At 53.9% G+C, this 22,296-nt stretch overlaps 1 protein-coding gene across 1 annotated transcript in view; it reads left to right on the top strand.

Annotated features, from left to right (window-relative positions):
* The first annotated feature begins 12,479 nt into the window (after positions 1–12,479).
* LOC148134714 (uncharacterized) overlaps positions 12,480–22,296 on the top strand; it is a 31,011-nt gene continuing 21,194 nt past the window's right edge. Inside the window, exon 1 of the mRNA XM_087985480.1 lies at positions 12,480–12,550. Within this exon, the coding sequence (XP_087841606.1) occupies positions 12,528–12,550 (23 nt within the window). The 5' untranslated portion in view covers positions 12,480–12,527. The remainder of the gene's footprint in view (positions 12,551–22,296) is intronic.

Consider the following 22,296-nt stretch of genomic DNA (forward strand, 5'->3'; position numbering starts at 1 on the left):
ACAGTACTGGTCGGGACAGGTCTGTCCCTGTATAACACTGGGGTACAGTACTGGTGGGGACAGGTCTGTCACTGTATAACACTGGGGTACAGTACTGGTGGGGACAGGTCTGTCCCTGTATAACACTGGGTTACAGTACTGGTGGGGACAGTTCTATCACTATAACACTGGGGTACAGTACTGGTGGGGACAGGTCTGTCCCTGTATAACACTGGGATACAGTACTGGTGGGGACAGGTCTGTCACTGTATAACACTGGGTTACAGTACTGGTGGGGACAGTTCTATCACTGTATAACACTGGGGTACAGTAGTGGTGGGGACTGGTCTGTCACTGTATAACACTGGGGTACAGTAGTGGTGGGGACTGGTCTGTCACTGTATAACACTGGGGTACAGTACTGGTGGGGACAGGTCTGTCACTGTATAACACTGGGTTACAGTACTGGTGGGGACAGGTCTGTCACTGTATAACACTGGGTTACAGTCCTGGTGGGGACAGTTCTATCACTGTATAACACTGGGGTACAGTAGTGGTGGGGACAGGTCTGTCACTGTATAACACTGGGGTACAGTACTGGTGGGGACAGGTCTGTCACTGTATAACACTGGGTTACAGTACTGGTGGGGACAGTTCTATCACTGTATAACACTGGGGTACAGTAGTGGTGGGGACAGGTCTGTCACTGTATAACACTGGGGTACAGTACTGGTGGGGACAGGTCTGTCACTGTATAACACTGTGGTACAGTACTGGTGGGGACAGGTCTGTCACTGTATAACACTGGGGAACAGTACTGGTGGGGACAGGTCTGTCATTGTATAACACTGGGGTACAGTACTGGTGGGGACAGGTCTGTCATTGTATAACACTGGGGTACAGTACTGGTGGGGACAGGTCTGTCATTGTATAGCATGGGTCCAGTAACACTCACTTTCACCCTAACCCTTATCCCAATCCTTATTATCGTCCACACCCCTAACCCTAACCCTAACCCTAACCCTATTGCTGTTACCCTATTTCCAAGTCTAATCATAACCCGAACGATCGCCCCCTAACCCTTACCCTAATTCTAACCCTGTCTCTAAATGTAACCGTAATCCTAACCCTAACCCTAACCCAGACCCTAACCCTAACCCTAAACCTGACCCTGACCTTAACCCTGACCCTAACCCAGACCATAAACCTAACCCTAACCCTTACCCTGACCCTAACTCTAACCCTACCCTAACCCAGACCCTAAACCTAATCCTTCCCCTGACCCTAACTCTAACCCTAACCCTTACCCTGACCCTAACTCTAACCCTATCCCTAACCCTAACCCAGACCTTAACCCTAACCCTTACCCTGATCCTGACCCTAACTCTAACGCTAACCCTTACCCTGACCCTAACTCTAACCCTAACCCTAACCCTAACCCTAACTCTAACTATAACCCTAACTCTAACCCTAACTCTAACCCTAACCCTAACCCTAAATGTGACCCTGACCTTAACCCTGACCCTGACCCTAACCATAACCCTAACCCTAAACGTGACCCTGACCTTAACCCTGACCCTAACCCAGACCCTAAACCTAACCCTACCCTAACCCAGACCCTAACCCTAACTCTTACCCTGACCCTAACTCTAACCCTAACCCTAACCCGGACCCTAACCCTAATCCTTACCCTGACCCTAACTCTAACCCTAACCCTTACCTGACCATAACTCTAACCCTAACCCTAACCCTAACCCGAACCCTAACTCTAACTCTTACCCTGACCCGAACTCTAACCCTAACCCTTACCCTGACCCTAACTCTAACCCTAACTCTAACCCTAACCCTAACTCTAACCCTAACCCTAACCCTAACCCTTACCCTGACCCTAACTCTAACCCTAACCCTTACCCTAACCCTAACTCTAACCCTAACCCTAACCCAGACCCTAACCCTAACCCTAATTCTAACCCTAACCCTAACTCTAACCCTAACCCTAACCCGGACCCTAACCCTAATCCTTACCCTGACCCTAACTCTAACCCTAACCCTAACCCTAACCCTAATCCGGACCCTAACCCTAATCCTTACCCTGACCCGAACTCTAACCATAACCCTTACCCTGACCCTAACTCTAACCCTAACCCTAACCCAGACCCTAACCCTAACCCTTACCCTGACCCGAACTCTAACCCTAACCCTTACCCTAACCCTAACTCTAACCCTAACCCTAACCCAGACCCTAACCCTAACCCTAATTCTAACCCTGTCTCTAAATGTAACCCTCATCCTGACCTTAACCATGACCCTAGCCGAGAGAAACTGAGAGACAGGGATAGAGAAAGGGAGGGAGGGAGACAGAGAGCGATAGAGACAGTGAGTGAGAGGAACATCGAGAGAGAGAGACAGGCAGAAAGAGTTAGAGAGCTAGGGACTTTGAGAGAGAGGGACAGAAAATTATAAAGAGAGAGGTCGGGAGAGAGGGCCAAAGTTAGAACGGAACAGATTGATAGTTGGAGAGAAAACACGACAGTTTAGGGACAAGCGACAGCGTTGGAGAGCGAAACAGAAAGAGAGATTGAGAGAGCTAAAGATATAGAGATGGTAGACAGGCAGAGAGAAACGATGAGAGGGTGACAAAGACAGAGAGAGAGAAAGAGAAAGAGAGACAGAGAGAAACAGACACAGAGATAAAGACAGCGAGAGAGACAGCGAGAGTTAAAGGTGTGTCGTTTCCCCCCCCCCCGTCAGTATCTGGGAAGTGGGACTGAGCAATGTCACAGGTGTTAAATGTTCCCATTAAAGTGAGGAATAGGCAGGCTGTAGGGAGAGCCATTAAACAGGTAGTGAACCTTTCCAACTGGAGAGAGTGTCAGCTCATTGTATACAGTTACTAAACTCTCTCTGCCTCTCTCACCCTCCCTCTGTGTGTGTGTGTGTGCGTGTGTGTGTGTGTGTGTGTGCATGTGTGCGTGCGTGCGTGTGTGTGCCTCTCTGTCTCTATCTCTATTTTCCTCTATTACTCTACCTCTCTACCACTCTATCTCTATCACTCTTTATCACACTCTTTCTCTGCCTCTGTTTTGCTCTATCACATTTTTTCTCTCTTTCTTTCTCATTCTCTTTCTCTGTCTCTATCCACTCTATCACTCTCTCTCTTTCTCTGCCTCTGTTTTGCCCTATTACACGCTCTCTATCACTCTGTCACACTGTCTTTCTCTCATTCTCTTCCTCTGCCTGTGTTTCACTCTCTCACTCTCTATCTCACTCTATCACTCTCTGTCACTCTCAATCTTTTTCTCTCTCTCTCATACGCTTTCTCTGCCTCTGTCTGTCTCTATCACGCTCTGTCTTTGTCAATATCTCCACATCACTCAGTCTCTCTCTGCTTTTCTCTCTGTTACGCTATACTACTCTCACTCTCTTTCTCTGCTCTCTATCATTCTCTCAGTCTCTCTCTCTCTCTGTCACTCTGTCTCACTCTCTCACTCTCTATCTCTGCCTCTCTCTCTCTCACACTCTCGATCTCACTCTGTCTCTATCTCCGTCTCACTGTCTCCGTCTCTCTCTCTATCACTCCTCTCTCTCTCTCTCTCTCTGCATCTCTCTCTGTCACTCTATATCACTCTCAATCTCACTCTCTCTTGATCTGTCTCGCTCTGTCTCCATCTCTCTGTATCACTCTCTCTCTCTCTGTTGCTGTCACTCTCTATGACTCTGTGTCTCTCATCTCTTTCTCTTTGTCACTCTGTCTCTAACTTTTTGTGTCATTCTCTCACTCTCTGTCTCTCTCGCTATCTCTCTCATGCCCAAACAGAGATTCTGTGTTTTTATCAGTTTGTGTCACTGTTTGTCTCTCTATCTCTTTGTCTCTGCCTCTCTCTATCATAGTAATGGAGCTGTACAGCACGAGTACAGAGCCTTCGGCCCGACTCGTCCGTGCTGACCCAGGTATCCCTAACGTAATCCAGTCCCCATTCCCCAGCACTTGGCCCATCTCCCTCTAAACCCTTCCTGTTCCTGTCCCCTGTCCAGGTGCCTTTTAAATGTTGTCATTGTACCAGCCCCCACCACTTCCTCTGGCAGCTCGTCCCACACACGCACCACCTTCTGGGGGGAAAAAGTTGCCCCTCGGGTCCCTTTCCCCTTTCACCCTGAACCGATGCCCACCAGTTCTGGATTCCCCCGCCCCAGGGAGGAAAGGACCTTTTCTTTTTACCCTATCCACACCCCCTTGTGATTTTATAAACCTCTATCAGGTCACCCCTCAGCCTCCGACGCTCCAGGGAAAACAGCCCCAGCCTGTCCAGCCTCTCCCTGTAGCTCAAACCCTCCGACATCCTTGTCAATCTTTTCCGAACCCTTCCACAACATCCTTCCTGTAGCGGGGAGACCGGGATTGAACACAATATTCCAACAGGGGCCCCTAACCAACGTCCTGTACAGCCGCAACGTGACCTCCCAACTCCTGTACTCAATACTCTGACCAATCAACTTTCTGTTTGTTTTGCTATCTCTGTACTCCTCTCTATCACTCTATCTTCTTGTCTGTCTATCACTCTGTCTTTCTCTTGCTGTTATGTGTCCCGCACTAAATCTCCCTGCATCTCAGTCACAGAGATGTACAGCAAGGAAACAGACCCTTCGGTCCAACCTGTCCACGCCGACCAGATATCCCAACCCAATCTAGTCCCTCCTGCCAAAACCCAGCCCATATCCCTCCAAACCCTTCCTATTCATTCAAAGTCTGGGAGAAGATTTGTAGCTCGGGTGCTCGTCGTTGTGGTTCTGCTCGCCGAGCTGGGAATTTGTGTTGCAGACGTTTCGTCCCCTGCCTGGGTGACATCCTCAGTGCTTGGGAGCCTCCTGTGAAGCGCTTCTGTGATCTTTCCTCCGACATTTATAGTGGCCTGTCCCTGCCGCTTCCGGTTGTCAGTTCCAGCTGTCCACTGCAGTGGCCGGTATATTGGGTCCAGGTCGATGTGCTTATTGATTGAATCCGGGAATGAGTGCCATGCCTCTGGGAATTCCCTGGCTGTTCTCTGTTTGGCTTGTCCTATCATAGTTTAATAATAACAACTCACCAGGACAAAGGACCCGATACCCAGCATGAGCAAAACCAATGTAGTGTACAAAATCCCATGCAAGGACTGCACAAAACGCTACATAGGACAAACAGGAAGACAGCTAACGGACCGCATCCATGAACACCAACTAGCCACGAAACGACACGACCAGCTATCCTTAGTAGCCACACACACAGATGACAAGCAACATGAGTTCGACTGGGACAACACTACTATTATAGGACAAGCCAAACAGAGAACAGCCAGGGAATTCCTAGAGGCATGGCACTCATCCATGGATTCAGTCAATAAGCACATCGACCTGGACCCAATGTACCGACCACTGCAACGGACAGCTGGAACTGACAACCGGAAACTGCAGAGACAAACCACTATAAATGCCGGGGGAAAGATCACAGAAGCGCTTCACAGGAGGCTCCCAAGCACTGAGGATGTCACCTAGACAGGGGACGAAACGTCTGCAACACAAATTCCCAGCTCGGCGAACAGAACCACAACCCTCCTATTCATATACCCATCCAGATGCCTCTTAAATGTTGCAATTGTACCAGCCTCCACCACATCCTCTGGCAGCTCATTCCATACACGTACCACCCTCTGTGTGAAAAAGTTGCCCCGTTGGTCTCTTTTATATCTTTCCCATCTCACCCTAAACCTATGCCCCTCTAGTTCCTGACCCCAGGGAAAAGTCTTTGTCTATTTACCCTATCCATGCCCCCTCATAATTTTGTAAACCTCTATAAGGTCACCCCTCGGCCTCTGACGCTCCAGGGAAAACAGCCCCAGCCTGTTCAGCCTCTCCCTGTAGCTCAGACCCTCCAACCCTGGCAACATCCTTGTAAATCTTTTCTGAACCCTTTCAAGTTTCACAACATCTTTCCGATAGGAAGGAGACCAGAATTGCACATAATATTCCAAGGAGTCGCTGTCCCTAATTTGTGTTCTCTCCCCAATTCTCAATCGATTTCCCCTTTAACTTTATGTCCCTCTCACTTGATCTCTCACCTTCTAACTCTCTATCCCTTTCTCTCTAACTCAGTCTCTGTCACACATTCTGCCTATCTCTCTATCTGTCCGTCTCATACCGTCTTTCTCAAACCAACTCTCCTCAGTGTCAATGGGGGGGGGGGGGGGGGGGGGGTGACACACAGAGAGATAGGGAGGGGGTGTAGGGGGCTGGAGGGGGTGACACACACAGAGATAGGGAGAGGGTGTAGGGGCTGGAGGGGGTGACACACACAGAGATAGGGAGGGGGTGTAGGGGGCCGGAGGGGGTGACACACACACAGATAGGGAGGGGGTGTAGGGTGTAGGGGGCCGGAGGGGGGGGTGACACACATAGAGATAGGGAGGGGGGGTGACACACACAGAGATAGGGAGGGGACCGGGGGCGGGGGGTGACACACACAGAGATAGGGAGGGGGTGACACACACAGAGATAGGGAGGGGGGGGACACACAGAGATAGGGAGGGGGTGTAGGGGGGTGACACACACAGAGATAGGGAGGGGGTGACACACACAGAGATAGGGAGGGGACCGGGAGGGGGGGGGGGGGGATGACACATATAGAGATAGAGAGGGGGGACACACACAGAGATAGGGAGGGGGGACACACACAGAGATAGGGAGGGGACCTGGGGGGGACACACACAGAGATAGTGAGGGGGTGTAGGGGTGTGACACACACAGAGATAGGGAGGGGGTGTAGGGTGCCGGAGGGGGTGACACACACAGAGATAGGGAGGGGTGTAGGGGGCTGGAGGGGGGTGACACACACAGAGATAGGGAGGGGGTGACACACACAGAGATAGGGAGGGGGTGTAGGGGGCTGGAGGGGGTGACACACACAGAAATAGGGAGGGGGTGTAGGGGGGATGGAGGGGATGACACACACAGAGATAGGGAGGGGGTCTAGGGGCCTGGAGGGGGTCATCGGGGCCGGAGAGGGTGACACACACAGAGATAGGGAGGGGGTGTAGGGGGCTGGAGGGGGGTGACACACACAGAGATAGGGAGGGATGTAGGGGGCCAGAGGGGGTGACACACACAGAGATAGGGAGGGGGTGTAGGGGGCTGGAGGGGGGTGACACACACAGTGATAGGGAGGGGGTGTAGGGGGCTGGAGGGGGTGACACACACAGAGATAGGGAGGGGGTGACACACACAGAGATAGGGAGGGGACCGGGGGGGGGGGGGGGGTGACATACACAGAGATAGGGAGGGGGTGTAGGGGGCAGGAGGGGGTGACACACACAGAGATAGGGAGGGGGCCGGGACACACACACACACACATAGATAGGGAGGGGGTGTAAGAGGGGTGACACACACAGAGATAGGGAGGGGGTGACACACACAGAAATAGGGAGGGGACCGGGGGGGGAGGGGGTGACACACACAGAGATAGGGAGGGGGCCGGGGGGCTGACACACACAGAGATAGGGAGGGTGTGTAGGGGGCTGGAGGGTGTGACACACACAGAGATAGTGAGGGAGTGTGGGGGCCTGGAGGGGGTGACACACACAGAGATAGGGAGGGGGGTGTAGGGGGCTGGAGGGGGTGACACACACAGAGATAGGGAGGGGGTGTAGGGGGCTGGAGGGGGGTGACACACACAGAGATAGGGAGGGGGTGACACACACAGAGATAGGGAGGGGGGACACACACAGAGATAGGGAGGAGGTGTAGGGGGGTGACACACACAGAGATAGGGAGGGGGTGTAGGGGGCCGGAGGGGGTGACACACACAGAGATAGGGAGGGGTGTAGGGGGCTGGAGGGGGGTGACACACACAGAGATAGGGAGGGGGTGTAGGGGGCTGGAGGGGGTGACACACTCAGAGATAGGGAGGGGGTGTAGGGGGGCTGGAGGGGGTGACACACATAGAGATAGGGAGGGGTGTAGGGGGCTGGAGTGGGTGACACACAGAGATAGGGAGGGGGTGTAGGGGGGATGGAGGGGATGACACACAGAGATAGTGAGGGGGTGTTGGGGGCTGGAGGGGGTGACACACACAGAGATAGGGAGGGGGTGTGGGGGGCTGGAGGGGGGTGACACACACAGAGATAGGGAGGGGGTGTAGGGGGCTGGAGGGGGTGACACACACAGAGATAGGGAGGGGGTGTAGGGGGCTGGAGGGGGGTGACACACACAGAGATAGGGAGGGGGTGTAGGGGGCTGGAGGGGGTGACACACACAGAGATAGGGAGGGGGTGTAGGGGGCTGGAGGGGGTGACACACACAGAGATAGGGAGGGGGTGTAGGGGGCTGGAGGGGGTGACACACACAGAGATAGGGAGGGGGTGTAGGGGGCTGGAGAGGGTGACACACACAGAGATAGGGAGGGGGTGTAGGGGGCTGAAGGGGGGTGACACACACAGAGATAGGGAGGGGGTGTAGGGGGCTGGAGGGGGTGACACACACAGAGATAGGGAGGGGGTATAGGGGGCTGGAGGGGGTGACACACACAGAGATAGGGAGGGGGTGTGGGGGGCCGGAGGGGGTGACACACAGAGATAGGGAGGGGGTGTAGGGGGCTGGAGGGGGTGACACACACAGAGATAGGGAGGGGGTGTAGGGGGCTGGAGGGGGTGACACACACAGAGATAGGGAGGGGGTGTGGGGGGCCGGAGGGGGTGACACACAGAGATAGGGAGGGGGTGTAGGGGGCTGGAGGGGGTGACACACACAGAGATAGGGAGGGGGTGTAGGGGGCCGGAGGGGATGACACACACAGAGATAGTGAGGGGGTGTAGGGGGCCGGAGGGGGTGACACACACAGAGATAGGGAGGGGGTGTAGGGGGCTGGAGGGGGGGACACACACAGAGATAGGGAGGGGGTGTAGGGGGCTGTAGGGGGGTGACACGCACAGAGATAGGGAGGGGACCGGGGAGGGTGGGGTGACACACACAGAGATAGGGAGGGGGTGTAGGGGGCAGGGGGGGGTGACACACACAGAGATAGGGAGGGGGTGTAGGGGCTGGAGGGGGTGACACACACAGAGATAGGGAGGGGGTGTAGGGGGCCGGAGGGGGGTGACACACACAGAGATAGGGAGGGGGTGTAGGGGGCTGGAGGGGGTGACACACACAGGGATAGGGAAGGGATGTAGGGGGCCGGAGGGGGTGACACACACAGAGATAGGGAGGGGGTGTAGGGGGCCGGAGGGGGGTGACACACACAGAGATAGGGAGGGGGTGTAGGGGGCTGGAGGGGGTGACACACACAGAGATAGGGAGGGGGGTGTAGGGGGCTGGAGGGTGTGACACACAGAGAGATAGGGAGGGGGTGTAGGGGGCTGGAGGGGGTGACACACACAGAGATAGGGAGGGGGTGTAGGGGGGCTGGAGGGGGTGACACACACAGAGATAGGGAGGGGGTGTAGGGGGCTGGAGGGGGTGACACACACAGAGATAGGGAGGGGGTGTAGGGGGGCTGGAGGGGGTGACACACACAGAGATAGGGAGGGGGTGTAGGGGGCCGGAGGGTGTGACACACAGAGAGATAGGGAGGGGGTGTAGGGGGCTGGAGGGGGTGACACACACAGAGATAGGGAGGGGGTGTAGGGGGGCTGGAGGGGGTGACACACACAGAGATAGGGAGGCGGTGTAGGGGGCTGGAGGGTGTGACACACAGAGAGATAGGGAGGCGGTGTAGGGGGCTGGAGGGGGTGACACACACAGAGATAGGGAGGGGGTGTAGGGGGGCTGGAGGGGGTGACACACACAGAGATAGGGAGGGGGTGTAGGGGGCTGGAGGAGGGTGACACACACAGAGATAGGGAGGGGGTGTAGGGGGCTGGAGGGGGTGACACACACAGAGATAGGGAGGGGGTGTAGGGGGCTGGATGGGGGTGACACACACAGAGATAGGGAGGGGGTGTAGGGGGCCGGAGGGGGGTGACACACCCAGAGATAGGGAGGGGGTGTAGGGGGCTGGAGGGGGGTGACACACACAGAGATAGGGAGGGGGTGTAGGGGGCTGAATGTCCCTCGCTCTGTGCTGAACTCTATCGACCCTCCAGCAGATGGAGACGCTAGCTGCCTGGATTATTCAATCCATTTTAAGCCAGGAGCTGGGATTTTCCCTTCAATTCCCAAATCCCGCCTGGGCTGGCGGGGTGTGGGGATTGACGTTACCTCGTGGAGAGCAGGGGCAGGAGCTGGCCCTTCAGCCCGTCCAGCCTGCTACCGCAATCGTTGGGAGATCATCCAGCTGAGTCCCCTGTTCCCCGCTTCCAAATGCTCGCCGCTCCCACCCACAAACCCCCAAATACCCTTCGACCCCTTCTCCCCCTGGCCCTCCATGAACTGTAACCAAGTCTGCGTTGAATACCTTGGATACTTCAGCGCTGGACCTGTGTCTGAGGCAGGGAATCGCTCATGCTCACCCCCCCCCCCCATTGTCAGGGATGTAGACATGTGTCCTGATTTCAGTCTTCAACCCTCTCTATTGGACTGTGGGCCATATCCGTCCCCGGTTCTGAAACCACCCCGCACACCGAAAACGTCCTGCCCCCTTCTCGTCACGTTAGCGTTTTACAGGTTTCTCTGAGATTCTGCACCTCCTCCTCAGTCTGTGAGGGAGCGGGTGGCTGTGGGAGGGTCAGTGCTGAGGGAGTGGGTGCTGTGGGAGGGTCAGTGCTGAGGGAGCGGGTGGCTGTGGGAGGGTCAGTGCTGAGGGAGTGGGTGCTGTGGGAGGGTCAGTGCTGAGGGAGTGGGCACTGTGGGAGGGTCAGTGCTGAGGGAGTGGGTGCTGTGGGAGGGTCAGTGCTGAGGGAGTGGGTGCTGTGGGAGGGTCAGTGCTGAGGGAGTGGGCGCTGTGGGAGGGTCAGTGCTGAGGGAGTGGGTGCTGTGGGAGGGTCAGTGCTGAGGGAGTGGGTGCTGTGGGAGGGTCAGTGCTGAGGGAGTGGGTGCTGTGGGAGGGTCAGTGCTGAGGGAGTGGGCGCTGTGGGAGGGTCAGTGCTGAGGGAGTGGGTGCTGTGGGAGGGTCAGTGCTGAGGGAATTTGCACATTCTCCCCATGTCTGCATTGGTTTCCTCCAGATGCTTCGGTTTCCTAAAACATTTCAACGACGTGCAGGTTCGGGTGGGATTGGCCGTGCTAAATTGTCCCCGTAGTGCCCAGGGATGTGCAGGTTAGGGTCGGATTGGCCATTATAAATTGTCCCGTAGTGCCCAGGGATGTGCAGGTTAGGGTGGGATTGGCCGTGCTAAATTGTCCCGTAGTGCCCAGGGATGTGCAGGTTAGGGTGGGATTGGCCATGCTAAATTGTCCCATAGTGCCCAGGGATGTGCAGGTTAGGGTGGGATTGGCCGTGCTAAATTGTCCCGTAGTGCCCAGGGATGTGCAGGTTAGGGTGGGATTGGCCATGCTAAATTGTCCCGTAGTGCCCAGGGATGTGCAGGTTAGGGTGGGATTGGCCGTGCTAAATTGTCCCGTAGTGCCCAGGGATGTGCAGGTTAGGGTGGGATTGGCCGTGCTAAATTGTCCCGTAGTGCCCAGGGATGTGCAGGTTAGGGTGGATAGGCCGTGCTAAATTGTCCCATAGTGCCCAGGGACGTGCAGGTTATGGTGGGATTGGCCGTGCTAAATTGTCTCATAGTGCCCAGGGATGTGCAAGTTAGGGTGGGATTGGCCGTGCTAAATTGTCTCATAGTGCCCAGGGACGTGCAGGTTAGGGTGGGATTGGCCGTGCTAAATTGTCCCCATAGTGCCCAGGGATGTGCGGGTTAGGGTAGGATTGGCCATGCTAAATTGTCCCATAGTGCCCAGGGATGTGCAGGTTAGGGTGAATTGGCCGTGCTAAATTGTCCCTATAGTGCCCAGGGATGTGCAGGTTAGGGTGGATTGGCCGTGCTAAATTGTCCCGTAGTGCCCAGGGATGTGCAGGTTAGGGTGGGATTGGCCGTGCTAAACTGTCCCGTAGTGCCCAGGGATGTGCAGGTTAGGGTGAATTGGCCGTGCTAAATTGTCCCTGTAGTGCCCAAGGATGTGCAGGTTAGGGTGGGATTGGCCGTGCTAAATTGTCCCATAGTGCCCAGGGATGTGCAGGTTAGGGTGGGATTGGCCGTGCTAAATTGTCCCGTAGTGCTCAAGGATGTGCAGGTTAGGGTGGGATTGGCCGTGCTAAATTGTCCCGTAGTGCCCAGGGATGTGCAGGTTAGGGTGGGATTGGCCGTGCTAAATTGTCCCTGTAGTGCCCAGGGATGTGCAGGTTAGGGTGGGATCGGCCGTGCTAAATTGTCCCGTATTGCCCAGGGATGTGCAGGTTAGGGTGGATTAGTTGGGGGTAAATGTAGAGTAACAATGGTAAGGGGATGCGTGGGTTACTCTTTGGAGGGTCAGTGTGGGCTTGATGGGCCGAAGGGCCTGTTTGCACACTGCAGGGATTCTGTGATTTCAGTGACAAATGAGAGGGCCCCATCGCTGCCGGAAGTGGGAGGTGCTGGGGCCTGGAGATCATGGAAACAACAAGCACAGAACGGTGAGGCAGACAGGCGGAACCTAATCCGACCCACAGGCACAGGCACAGGGCACGTGCGCCCACACACACACACACACACACACAGACACACTTAGCCCAACCCCCACCACCCAGACACTCCACCGGTAAGTGAGCCATCTATTGCTCGTGGCAGACAGGAGCGTCTGGAGAGTCAGAAAGTTGTTTACTCTCTCTGTCTCTCTCTCTCTCTCTCTCTCTCTCCGTTTATGTCTCTGTCACTGTCTCTCTCGCTCTCTGAATCTCTCTTCCTTTCTGTCTCTCTCTCTCTCCGTTTATGTCTCTGTCACACTGTCTCTCTCACTCTCTGAATCTCTCTCTCTCTCTCTGTCTCTCTCTCTCTCTCTCCGTTTATGTCTCTGTCACACTGTCTCTCTCGCTCTCTGAATCTCTCTTCCTCTCTGTCTCTCTCTCTCTCTCTCCGTTTATGTCTCTGTCACACTGTCTCTCTCACTCTCTGAATCTCTCTCTCTCTGTCTCTCTCTCTCTCTATCTATCTCTCTGTCACTGTCGCTCTCGCTCTCTGAATCTCTCTTCCTCTCTGTCTCTCTCTCTCTCTATCTATCTCTCTGTCACTGTCGCTCTCGCTCTCTGAATCTCTCTCTCTGTCTGTCTCTCTCTATCTATCTCTCTGTCACACTGTCTCTCTCGCTCTCTGAATCTCTCTTCCTCTCTGTCTCTCTCTCTCTATCTCTCTCTCTCTATCTATCTCTCTGTCACTCTGTCGCTCTCGCTCTCTGAATCTCTCTCCCTCTCTGTCTCTCTCTCTCTCTCTCTCTCTCTCTCTATCCCTCTGTCACTCTATCGCTCTTTCTCTCTGGTTCTCTCCCCTCTGTCTCTCTCTCTCTATCTATCTCTCTGTCGCTCTCGCTTTCTGAATCTCTCTCCCTCTCTGTCTCTCTGTGTCTCTCTCTCCGTTTATGTCTGTCACTGTCTCTCTCGCTCTCTGAATCTCTCTTCCTTTCTGTCTCTCTCTATCTATCTCTCTGTCACTCTGTCGCTCTCGCTCTCTGAATCTCTCTCCCTCTCTGTCTCGCTGTCTCTCTCTCCGTTTATGTCTGTCACTCTGTCTCTCTCGCTCTCTGAATCTCTCTTCCTTTCTGTCTCTCCCTCTCTATCTCTCTCTCTCTCCGTTTATGTCTCTGTCACATTGTCTCTCTCACTCTCTGAATCTCTCTTCCTCTCTGTCTCTCTCTCTCTCTCTCTATCTATCTCTCTGTTACTTTGTCTTTCTCACTCTGAATCTCTCTTCCTCTCTGTCTCTCTCTCTATCTATCTCTCTGTCACTCTTTCTCTCTGGTTCTCTCCCCTCTGTCTCTCTCTCTCTCTCTCTCTCTCTCCCTCTCTCTCTATCTATCTCTCTGTCACTCTGTCGCTCTTTCTCTCTGGTTCTCTCCCCTCTCTCTCTCTCTCTCTCTCTCCCTCTCTCTCTATCTATCTCTCTGTCACTCTGTCGCTCTTTCTCTCTGGTTGTCTCCCCTCTGTCTCTCCCTGTCACTAGCTATCCCTTTCTCTTTCCGTACCTGCCTCTCTCCCTCTCTCTCACTCTCATTCTCTCTCTGACTCTCAGTCTGTCTCTCTCTCTCGATGTGGTTTTCTCTCTCTCACACTGTTATACAGGTCTGTCTCTGTATAACACTGGGGTACAGTACTGGTGGGGACAGGTCTGTCCCTGTATAACACAGGGGTACAGTACTGGTGGGGACAGGTCTGTCACTATATAACACTGGGGTACAGTCCTGGTGGGGACAGGTCTGTCCCTGTATAACACTGGGTACAGTACTGGTGGGGACAGGTCTGTCACTGTATAACACTGGGGTAGAGTACTGGTGGGGGACAGGTCTGTCACTATATAACAGTGGGGTACAGTCCTGGTGGGGACAGGTCTGTCCCTGTATAACACTGGGGTACAGTACTGGTGGGGACAGGTCTGTCACTATATAACACTGGGGTACAGTCCTGGTGGGGACAGGTCTGTCCCTGTATAACACTGGGTACAGTACTGGTGGGGACAGGTCTGTCGCTGTATAACACTGGGTTACAGTACTGGTGGGGACAGGTCTGTCACTGTATAACACTGGGGTACAGTCCTGGTGGGGACAGGTCTGTCGCTGTATAACACTGGGGTACAGTCCTGGTGGGGACAGGTCTGTCTCTGTATAACACTGGGGTACAGTACTGGTGGGGACAGGTCTGTCGCTGTATAACACTGGGGTACAGTACTGGTGGGGACAGGTCTGTCACTGTATAACTCTGGGGTAGAGTACTGGTGGGGGACAGGTCTGTCACTGTATAACACTGGGGTACAGTACTGGTGGGGACAGGTCTGTCGCTGTATAACACTGGGTTACAGTACTGGTGGGGACAGGTCTGTCACTGTATAACACTGGGGTACAGTACTGGTGGGGACAGGTCTGTCACTATATAACACTGGGGTACAATACTGGTGAGGACAGGTCTGAACCTGTATAACACTGGGGTACAGTACTGGTGGGGACAGGTCTGTCACTATATAACACTGGGGTACAATACTGGTGAGGACAGGTCTGAACCTGTATAACACTGGGGCACAGTACTGGTGGGGACAGGTCTGAAACTGTATAACACTGGGGTACAGTACTGGTGGGGACATGTCTGTCCCTGTCTAACACTGGGGTACAGTACTGGTGGGGGACAGGTCTGTCACTGTATAACACTGGGGTACAGTACTGGTGGGGACAGGTCTGTCACTGTAAGACACTGGGTTACAGTACTGGTGGGGACAGGTCTGTCACTGTATAACACTGGGGTACAGTACTGGTGGGGGACAGGTCTGTCACTATATAACACTGGGGTACAGTCCTGGTGGGGACAGGTCTGTCTCTGTATACCACTGGGGTACAGTACTGGTGGGGACAGGTCTGTCACTGAATAACACTGGGGTACAGTCCTGGTGGGGACAGGTCTGTCACTGTATAACACTGGGGGACAGTACTGGTGGGGACAGTTCTGTCACTATATAGCACTGGGCTACAGTCCTGGTGGGGACAGGTCTGTCTCTGTATAACACTGGGGTACAGTACCTGTGGGGACAGGTCTGTCACTGTATAACACTGGGGCACAGTACTGGTGGGGACAGGTCTGAACCTGTATAACACTGGGGTACAGTACTGGTGGGGACAGGTCTGTCCCTGTCTAACACTGGGGTACAGTACTGGTGGGGACAGGTCTGTCACTGGGTAACACTGTGGTGCAGTACTGGTGGGGACAGGTCTGCCAGTGTATAACACTGGGGTACAGTACTGGTGGGGACAGGTCTGTCACTGTATAACACTGGGGTACAGTACTGGTTGGGACAGGTCTGTCACTGTATAACACTGGGGTACAGTACTGGTGGGGACAGGTCAGTCACTGTATAACACTGGGGTACAGTACTGGTGGGGACAGGTCTGTCATTGTATAACACTGGGGCACAGTACTGGTGGGGACACGTCTGTCACTGTATAACACTGGGGTACAGTACTGGTGGGGACAGGTCTGTCACTGTATAACACTGGGGCACAGTACTGGTGGGGACAGGTCTGTGACTGTATAACACCAGGGTACAGTACTGGTGGGGATAGGTCTGTCTCTGTATAACACTGGGGTAGAGTACTGGTGGGGACAGGTCTGTCACTGTATAACACTCGGGAACAGTACTGGTGGGCAGAGGTCTGTCAGTGTATAACACTGGGGTGGAGTACTGGTGGGGGACAGGTCTGTCACTATATAACACTGGGGTACAGTCCTGGTGGGAACAGGTCTGTCTCTGTATAACACTGGGGTACAGTACTGGTGGGGGACAGGTCTGTCACTATATAACACTGGGGTACCGTCCTGGTGGGGACAGGTCTGTCTCTGTATAACACTGGGGTACAGTACTGGTGGGGACAGGTCTGTCACTGTATAACACTGGGGTACAGTACTGGTGGGGACAGGTCTGTCACTGAATAACACTGGGGTACAGTCCTGGTGGGGACAGGTCTGTCACTGTATAACACTGGGGTACAGTCCTGGTGGGGACAGGTCTGTCAATATATAACACTGGGGTACAGTACTGGTGGGGACAGGTCTGTCACTGTATAGCAGTGGGGTACAGTACTGGTGGGGATAGGTCTGTCATTATATAACACTGGGGTATAGTACTGGTGGGGACAGGTCTGTCACTGTATAACAGTGGGGTACAGTCCTGGTGGGGACAGGTCTGTCTCTGTATAACACTGGGGTATAGTACTGTTGGGGACAGGTCTGTCAGTGTATAACACTGGGTTACAGTACTGGTGGGCAGAGGTCTGTCACTGTATAACACTGGGGTACAGTACTGGTGGGGAAAGGTCTGTCCCTGTGTAACACTGGGGTACAGTACTGGTGGGGGCAGGTCTGTCACTGGGTAACACTGTTGTGCAGTACTGGTGGGGACAGGTCTGCCAGTATATAACACTGGGGTACAGTACTGGTGGGGACAGGTCTGTCACTGTATAACACTGGGGTAGAGTACTGGTTGGGACAGGTCTGTCTCTGTATAACACTGGGGTACAGTACTGGTGGGGACAGGTCTGTCACTGTATAATGCTGGGATAGAGTACTGGTGGGGACAGGTCTGTCACTGTATAACACTGGGGTACAGTACTGGTGGGGACAGGTCTGTCACTGTATAACACTGGGGAACAGTACTGGTGGGGACAGGTCTGTCACTGTATAACACTGGGGTACAGTACTGGTGGGGACAGGTGTGTCACTGTATATCACTGGGATAGAGTACTGGTGGGGACAGGTCTGTCACTGTATAACACTGGGGCACAGTACTGGTGGGGACAGGTCTGTGACTGTATAACACTAGGGTACAGTACTGGTTGGGATAGGTCTGTCTCTGTATAACACTGGGGTAGAGTACTGTTGGGGACAGGTCTGTCAGTGTATAACACTGGGTTACAGTACTGGTGGGCAGAGGTCTGTCACTGTATAACACTGGGGTACAGTACTGGTGGGGACAGGTCTGTCACTGTATAACACTGGGGCACAGTACTGGTGGGGACAGGTCTGTCCCTGTGTAACACTGGGCTACAGTACTGGTGGGGAAAGGTCTGTCCCTGTGTAACACTGGGGTACAGTACTGGTGGGGACAGGTCTGTCACTGGGTAACACTGTGGTGCAGTACTGGTGGGGACAGGTCTGCCAGTGTATAACACTGGGGTACAGTACTGGTGGGGACAGGTCTGTCACTGTATAACACTGGGGTACAGTACTGGTGGGGACAGGTCTGTCACTGTATAACACTGGGGTACAGTACTGGTGGGGACAGGTCTGTCACTGTAGAACACTGGGGTAGAGTACTGGTGGGGACAGGTCTGTCACTGTATAACACTGGGGAACAGTACTGGTGGGGACAGGTCTGTCACTGTATAACACTGGGGCACAGTACTGGTGGGGACAGGTCTGTCACTGTATAACACTGGGGTACAGTACTGGTGGGGACAGGTCTGTCTCTGTATAACACTGGGGTAGAGTACTGGTGGGGACAGGTCTGTCACTGTATAACACTCGGGAACAGTACTGGTGGGCAGAGGTCTGTCAGTGGAGAACACTGGGGTAGAGTACTGGTGGGGGACAGGTCTGTCACTATATAACACTGGGGTACAGTCCTGGTGGGAACAGGTCTGTATCTGTATAACACTGGGGTACAGTACTGGTGGGGGACTGGTCTGTCACTATATAACACTGGGGTACAGTCCTGGTGGGGACAGGTCTGTCTCTGTATAACACTGGGGTACAGTACTGGTGGGGACAGGTCTGTCACTGTATAACACTGGGGTACAGTACTGGTGGGGGACAGGTCTGTCCCTGTATAACACTGGGGTACAGTCCTGGTGGGGACAGGTCTGTCACTGTATAACACTGGGGTACAGTACTGGTGGGGACAGGTCTGTCGCTGTATAACACTGGGTTACAGTACTGGTGGGGACAGGTCTGTCAGTGTATAACACTGGGATACAGTACTGGTGGGCAGAGGTCTGTCACTGTATAACACTGGGGTACAGTACTGGTGGGGAAAGGTCTGTCCCTGTGTAACACTGGGGTACAGTACTGGTGGGGACAGGTCTGTCACTGGGTAACACTGTTGTGCAGTACTGGTGGGGACAGGTCTGCCAGTATATAACGCTGGGGTACAGTACTGGTGGGGACAGGTCTGTCACTGTATAACACTGGGGTAGAGTACTGGTTGGGACAGGTCTGTCTCTGTATAACACTGGGGTACAGTACTGGTGGGGACAGGTCTGTCACTGTATAATGCTGGGATAGAGTACTGGTGGGGACAGGTCTGTCACTGTATAACACTGGGGTACAGTACTGGTGGGGACAGGTCTGTCACTGTATAACACTGGGGAACAGTACTGGTGGGGTCAGGTCTGTCACTGTATAACACTGGGGTACAGTACTGGTGGGGACAGGTCTGTCACTGTATAACACTGGGGCACAGTACTGGTGGGGACAGGTCTGTGACTGTATAACACTAGGGTACAGTACTGGTTGGGATAGGTCTGTCTCTGTATAACACTGGGGTACAGTACTGGTGGGGACAGGTCTGTCACTGTATAATGCTGGGATAGAGTACTGGTGGGGACAGGTCTGTCACTGTATAACACTGGGGTACAGTACTGTTGGGGACAGGTCTGTCAGTGTATAACACTGGGTTACAGTACTGGTGGGCAGAGGTCTGTCACTGCATAACACTGGGGTACAGTACTGGTGGGGACAGGTCTGTCCCTGTATAACACTGGGGAACAGTACTGGTGGGGACAGGTCTGTCACTGTATAACACTGGGGCACAGTACTGGTGGGGACAGGTCTGTCCCTGTGTAACACTGGGCTACAGTACTGGTGGGGAAAGGTCTGTCCCTGTGTAACACTGGGGTACAGTACTGGTGGGGACAGGTCTGTCACTGGGTAACACTGTGGTGCAGTACTGGTGGGGACAGGTCTGCCAGTGTATAACACTGGGGTACAGTACTGGTGGGGACAGGTCTGTCACTGTATAACACTGGGGTACAGTACTGGTGGGGACAGGTCTGTCCCTGTATAACACTGGGGTAGAGTACTGGTTGGGACAGGTCTGTCACTGTAGAACACTGGGGTAGAGTACTGGTGGGGACAGGTCTGTCACTGTATAACACTGGGGTACAGTACTGGTGGGGACAGGTCTGTCACTGTATAACACTGGGGCACAGTACTGGTGGGGACAGGTCTGTCACTGTATAACACTGGGGTACAGTACTGGTGGGGACAGGTCTGTCACTGTATAACACTGGGGCACAGTACTGGTGGGGACAGGTCTGTGACTGTATAACACTAGGGTACAGTACTGGTGGGGATAGGTCTGTCTCTGTATAACACTGGGGTAGAGTACTGGTGGGGACAGGTCTGTCACTGTATAACACTCGGGAACAGTACTGGTGGGCAGAGGTCTGTCATTGGAGAACACTGGGGTAGAGTACTGGTGGGGGACAGGTCTGTCACTATATAACACTGGGGTACAGTCCTGGTGGGAACAGGTCTGTATCTGTATAACACTGGGGTACAGTACTGGTGGGGGACTGGTCTGTCACTATATAACACTGGGGTACAGTCCTGGTGGGGACAGGTCTGTCTCTGTATAACACTGGGGTACAGTACTGGTGGGGACAGGTCTGTCACTGTATAACACTGGGGTACAGTACTGGTGGGGACAGGTCTGTCCCTGTATAACACTGGGGTACAGTCCTGGTGGGGACAGGTCTGTCACTGTATAACACTGGGGTACAGTACTGGTGGGGACAGGTCTGTCGCTGTATAACACTGGGTTACAGTACTGGTGGGGACAGGTCTGTCACTGTATAACACTGGTGTACCGTCTTGGTGGGGACAGGTCTGTCACTGTATAACACTGGGGTACAGTCCTGGTGGGGACAGGTCTGTCAATATATAACACTGGGGTACAGTACTGGTGGGGACAGGTCTGTCACTGTATAACAGTGGGGTACAGTACTGGTGGGGATAGGTCTGTCACTATATAACACTGGGGTATAGTACTGGTGGGGACAGGTCTGTCACTGTATAACAGTGGGGTACAGTCCTGGTGGGGACAGGTCTGTCTCTGTATAACACTGGGGTATAGTACTGGTGGGGACAGGTCTGTCCCTGTGTAACTCTGGGGTACAGTACTGGTGGGGAAATGTCTGTCCCTGTGTAACACTGGGGTACAGTACTGGTGGGGAAAGGTCTGTCCCTGTGTAACACTGGGGTACAGTACTGGTGGGGACAGGTCTGTCACTGGGTAACACTGTGGTGCAGTACTGGTGGGGACAGGTCTGCCAGTGTATAACACTGGGGTACAGTACTGGTGGGGACAGGTCTGTCACTGTAGAACACTGGGGTAGAGTACTGGTGGGGACAGGTCTGTCACTGTATAACACTGGGGAACAGTACTGGTGGGGACAGGTCTGTCACTGTATAACACTGGGGCACAGTACTGGTGGGGACAGGTCTGTCACTGTATAACACTGGGGTACAGTACTGGTGGGGACAGGTCTGTCTCTGTATAACACTGGGGTAGAGTACTGGTGGGGACAGGTCTGTCACTGTATAACACTCGGGAACAGTACTGGTGGGCAGAGGTCTGTCAGTGGAGAACACTGGGGTAGAGTACTGGTGGGGGACAGGTCTGTCACTATATAACACTGGGGTACAGTCCTGGTGGGAACAGGTCTGTCTCTGTATAACACTGGGGTACAGTACTGGTGGGGGACTGGTCTGTCACTATATAACACTGGGGTACAGTCCTGGTGGGGACAGGTCTGTCTCTGTATAACACTGGGGTACAGTACTGGTGGGGACAGGTCTGTCACTGTATAACACTGGGGTACAGTACTGGTGGGGGACAGGTCTGTCCCTGTATAACACTGGGGTACAGTCCTGGTGGGGACAGGTCTGTCACTGTATAACACTGGGGTACAGTACTGGTGGGGACAGGTCTGTCGCTGTATAACACTGGGTTACAGTACTGGTGGGGACAGGTCTGTCAGTGTATAACACTGGGATACAGTACTGGTGGGCAGAGGTCTGTCACTGTATAACACTGGGGTACAGTACTGGTGGGGAAAGGTCTGTCCCTGTGTAACACTGGGGTACAGTACTGGTGGGGACAGGTCTGTCACTGGGTAACACTGTTGTGCAGTACTGGTGGGGACAGGTCTGCCAGTATATAACGCTGGGGTACAGTACTGGTGGGGACAGGTCTGTCACTGTATAACACTGGGGTAGAGTACTGGTTGGGACAGGTCTGTCTCTGTATAACACTGGGGTACAGTACTGGTGGGGACAGGTCTGTCACTGTATAATGCTGGGATAGAGTACTGGTGGGGACAGGTCTGTCACTGTATAACACTGGGGTACAGTACTGGTGGGGACAGGTCTGTCACTGTATAACACTGGGGAACAGTACTGGTGGGGTCAGGTCTGTCACTGTATAACACTGGGGTACAGTACTGGTGGGGACAGGTCTGTCACTGTATAACACTGGGGTACAGTACTGTTGGGGACAGGTCTGTCACTGTATAACACTGTTGTACAGTACTGGTGGGGACAGGTCTATCCCTGTATAACACTGGGGTATAGTACTGGTGGGGACAGGTCTATCCCTGTACAACACTGGGGTACAGTACTGGTGGGGACAG

This window comes from Chiloscyllium plagiosum, unplaced genomic scaffold (genome assembly GCF_037043375.1).
Source record: "Chiloscyllium plagiosum isolate Xiang-an unplaced genomic scaffold, Cpla_swu_hap1 HiC_scaffold_53X, whole genome shotgun sequence".
In the NCBI taxonomy this organism is placed as follows: Eukaryota; Metazoa; Chordata; class Chondrichthyes; order Orectolobiformes; family Hemiscylliidae; genus Chiloscyllium; species Chiloscyllium plagiosum.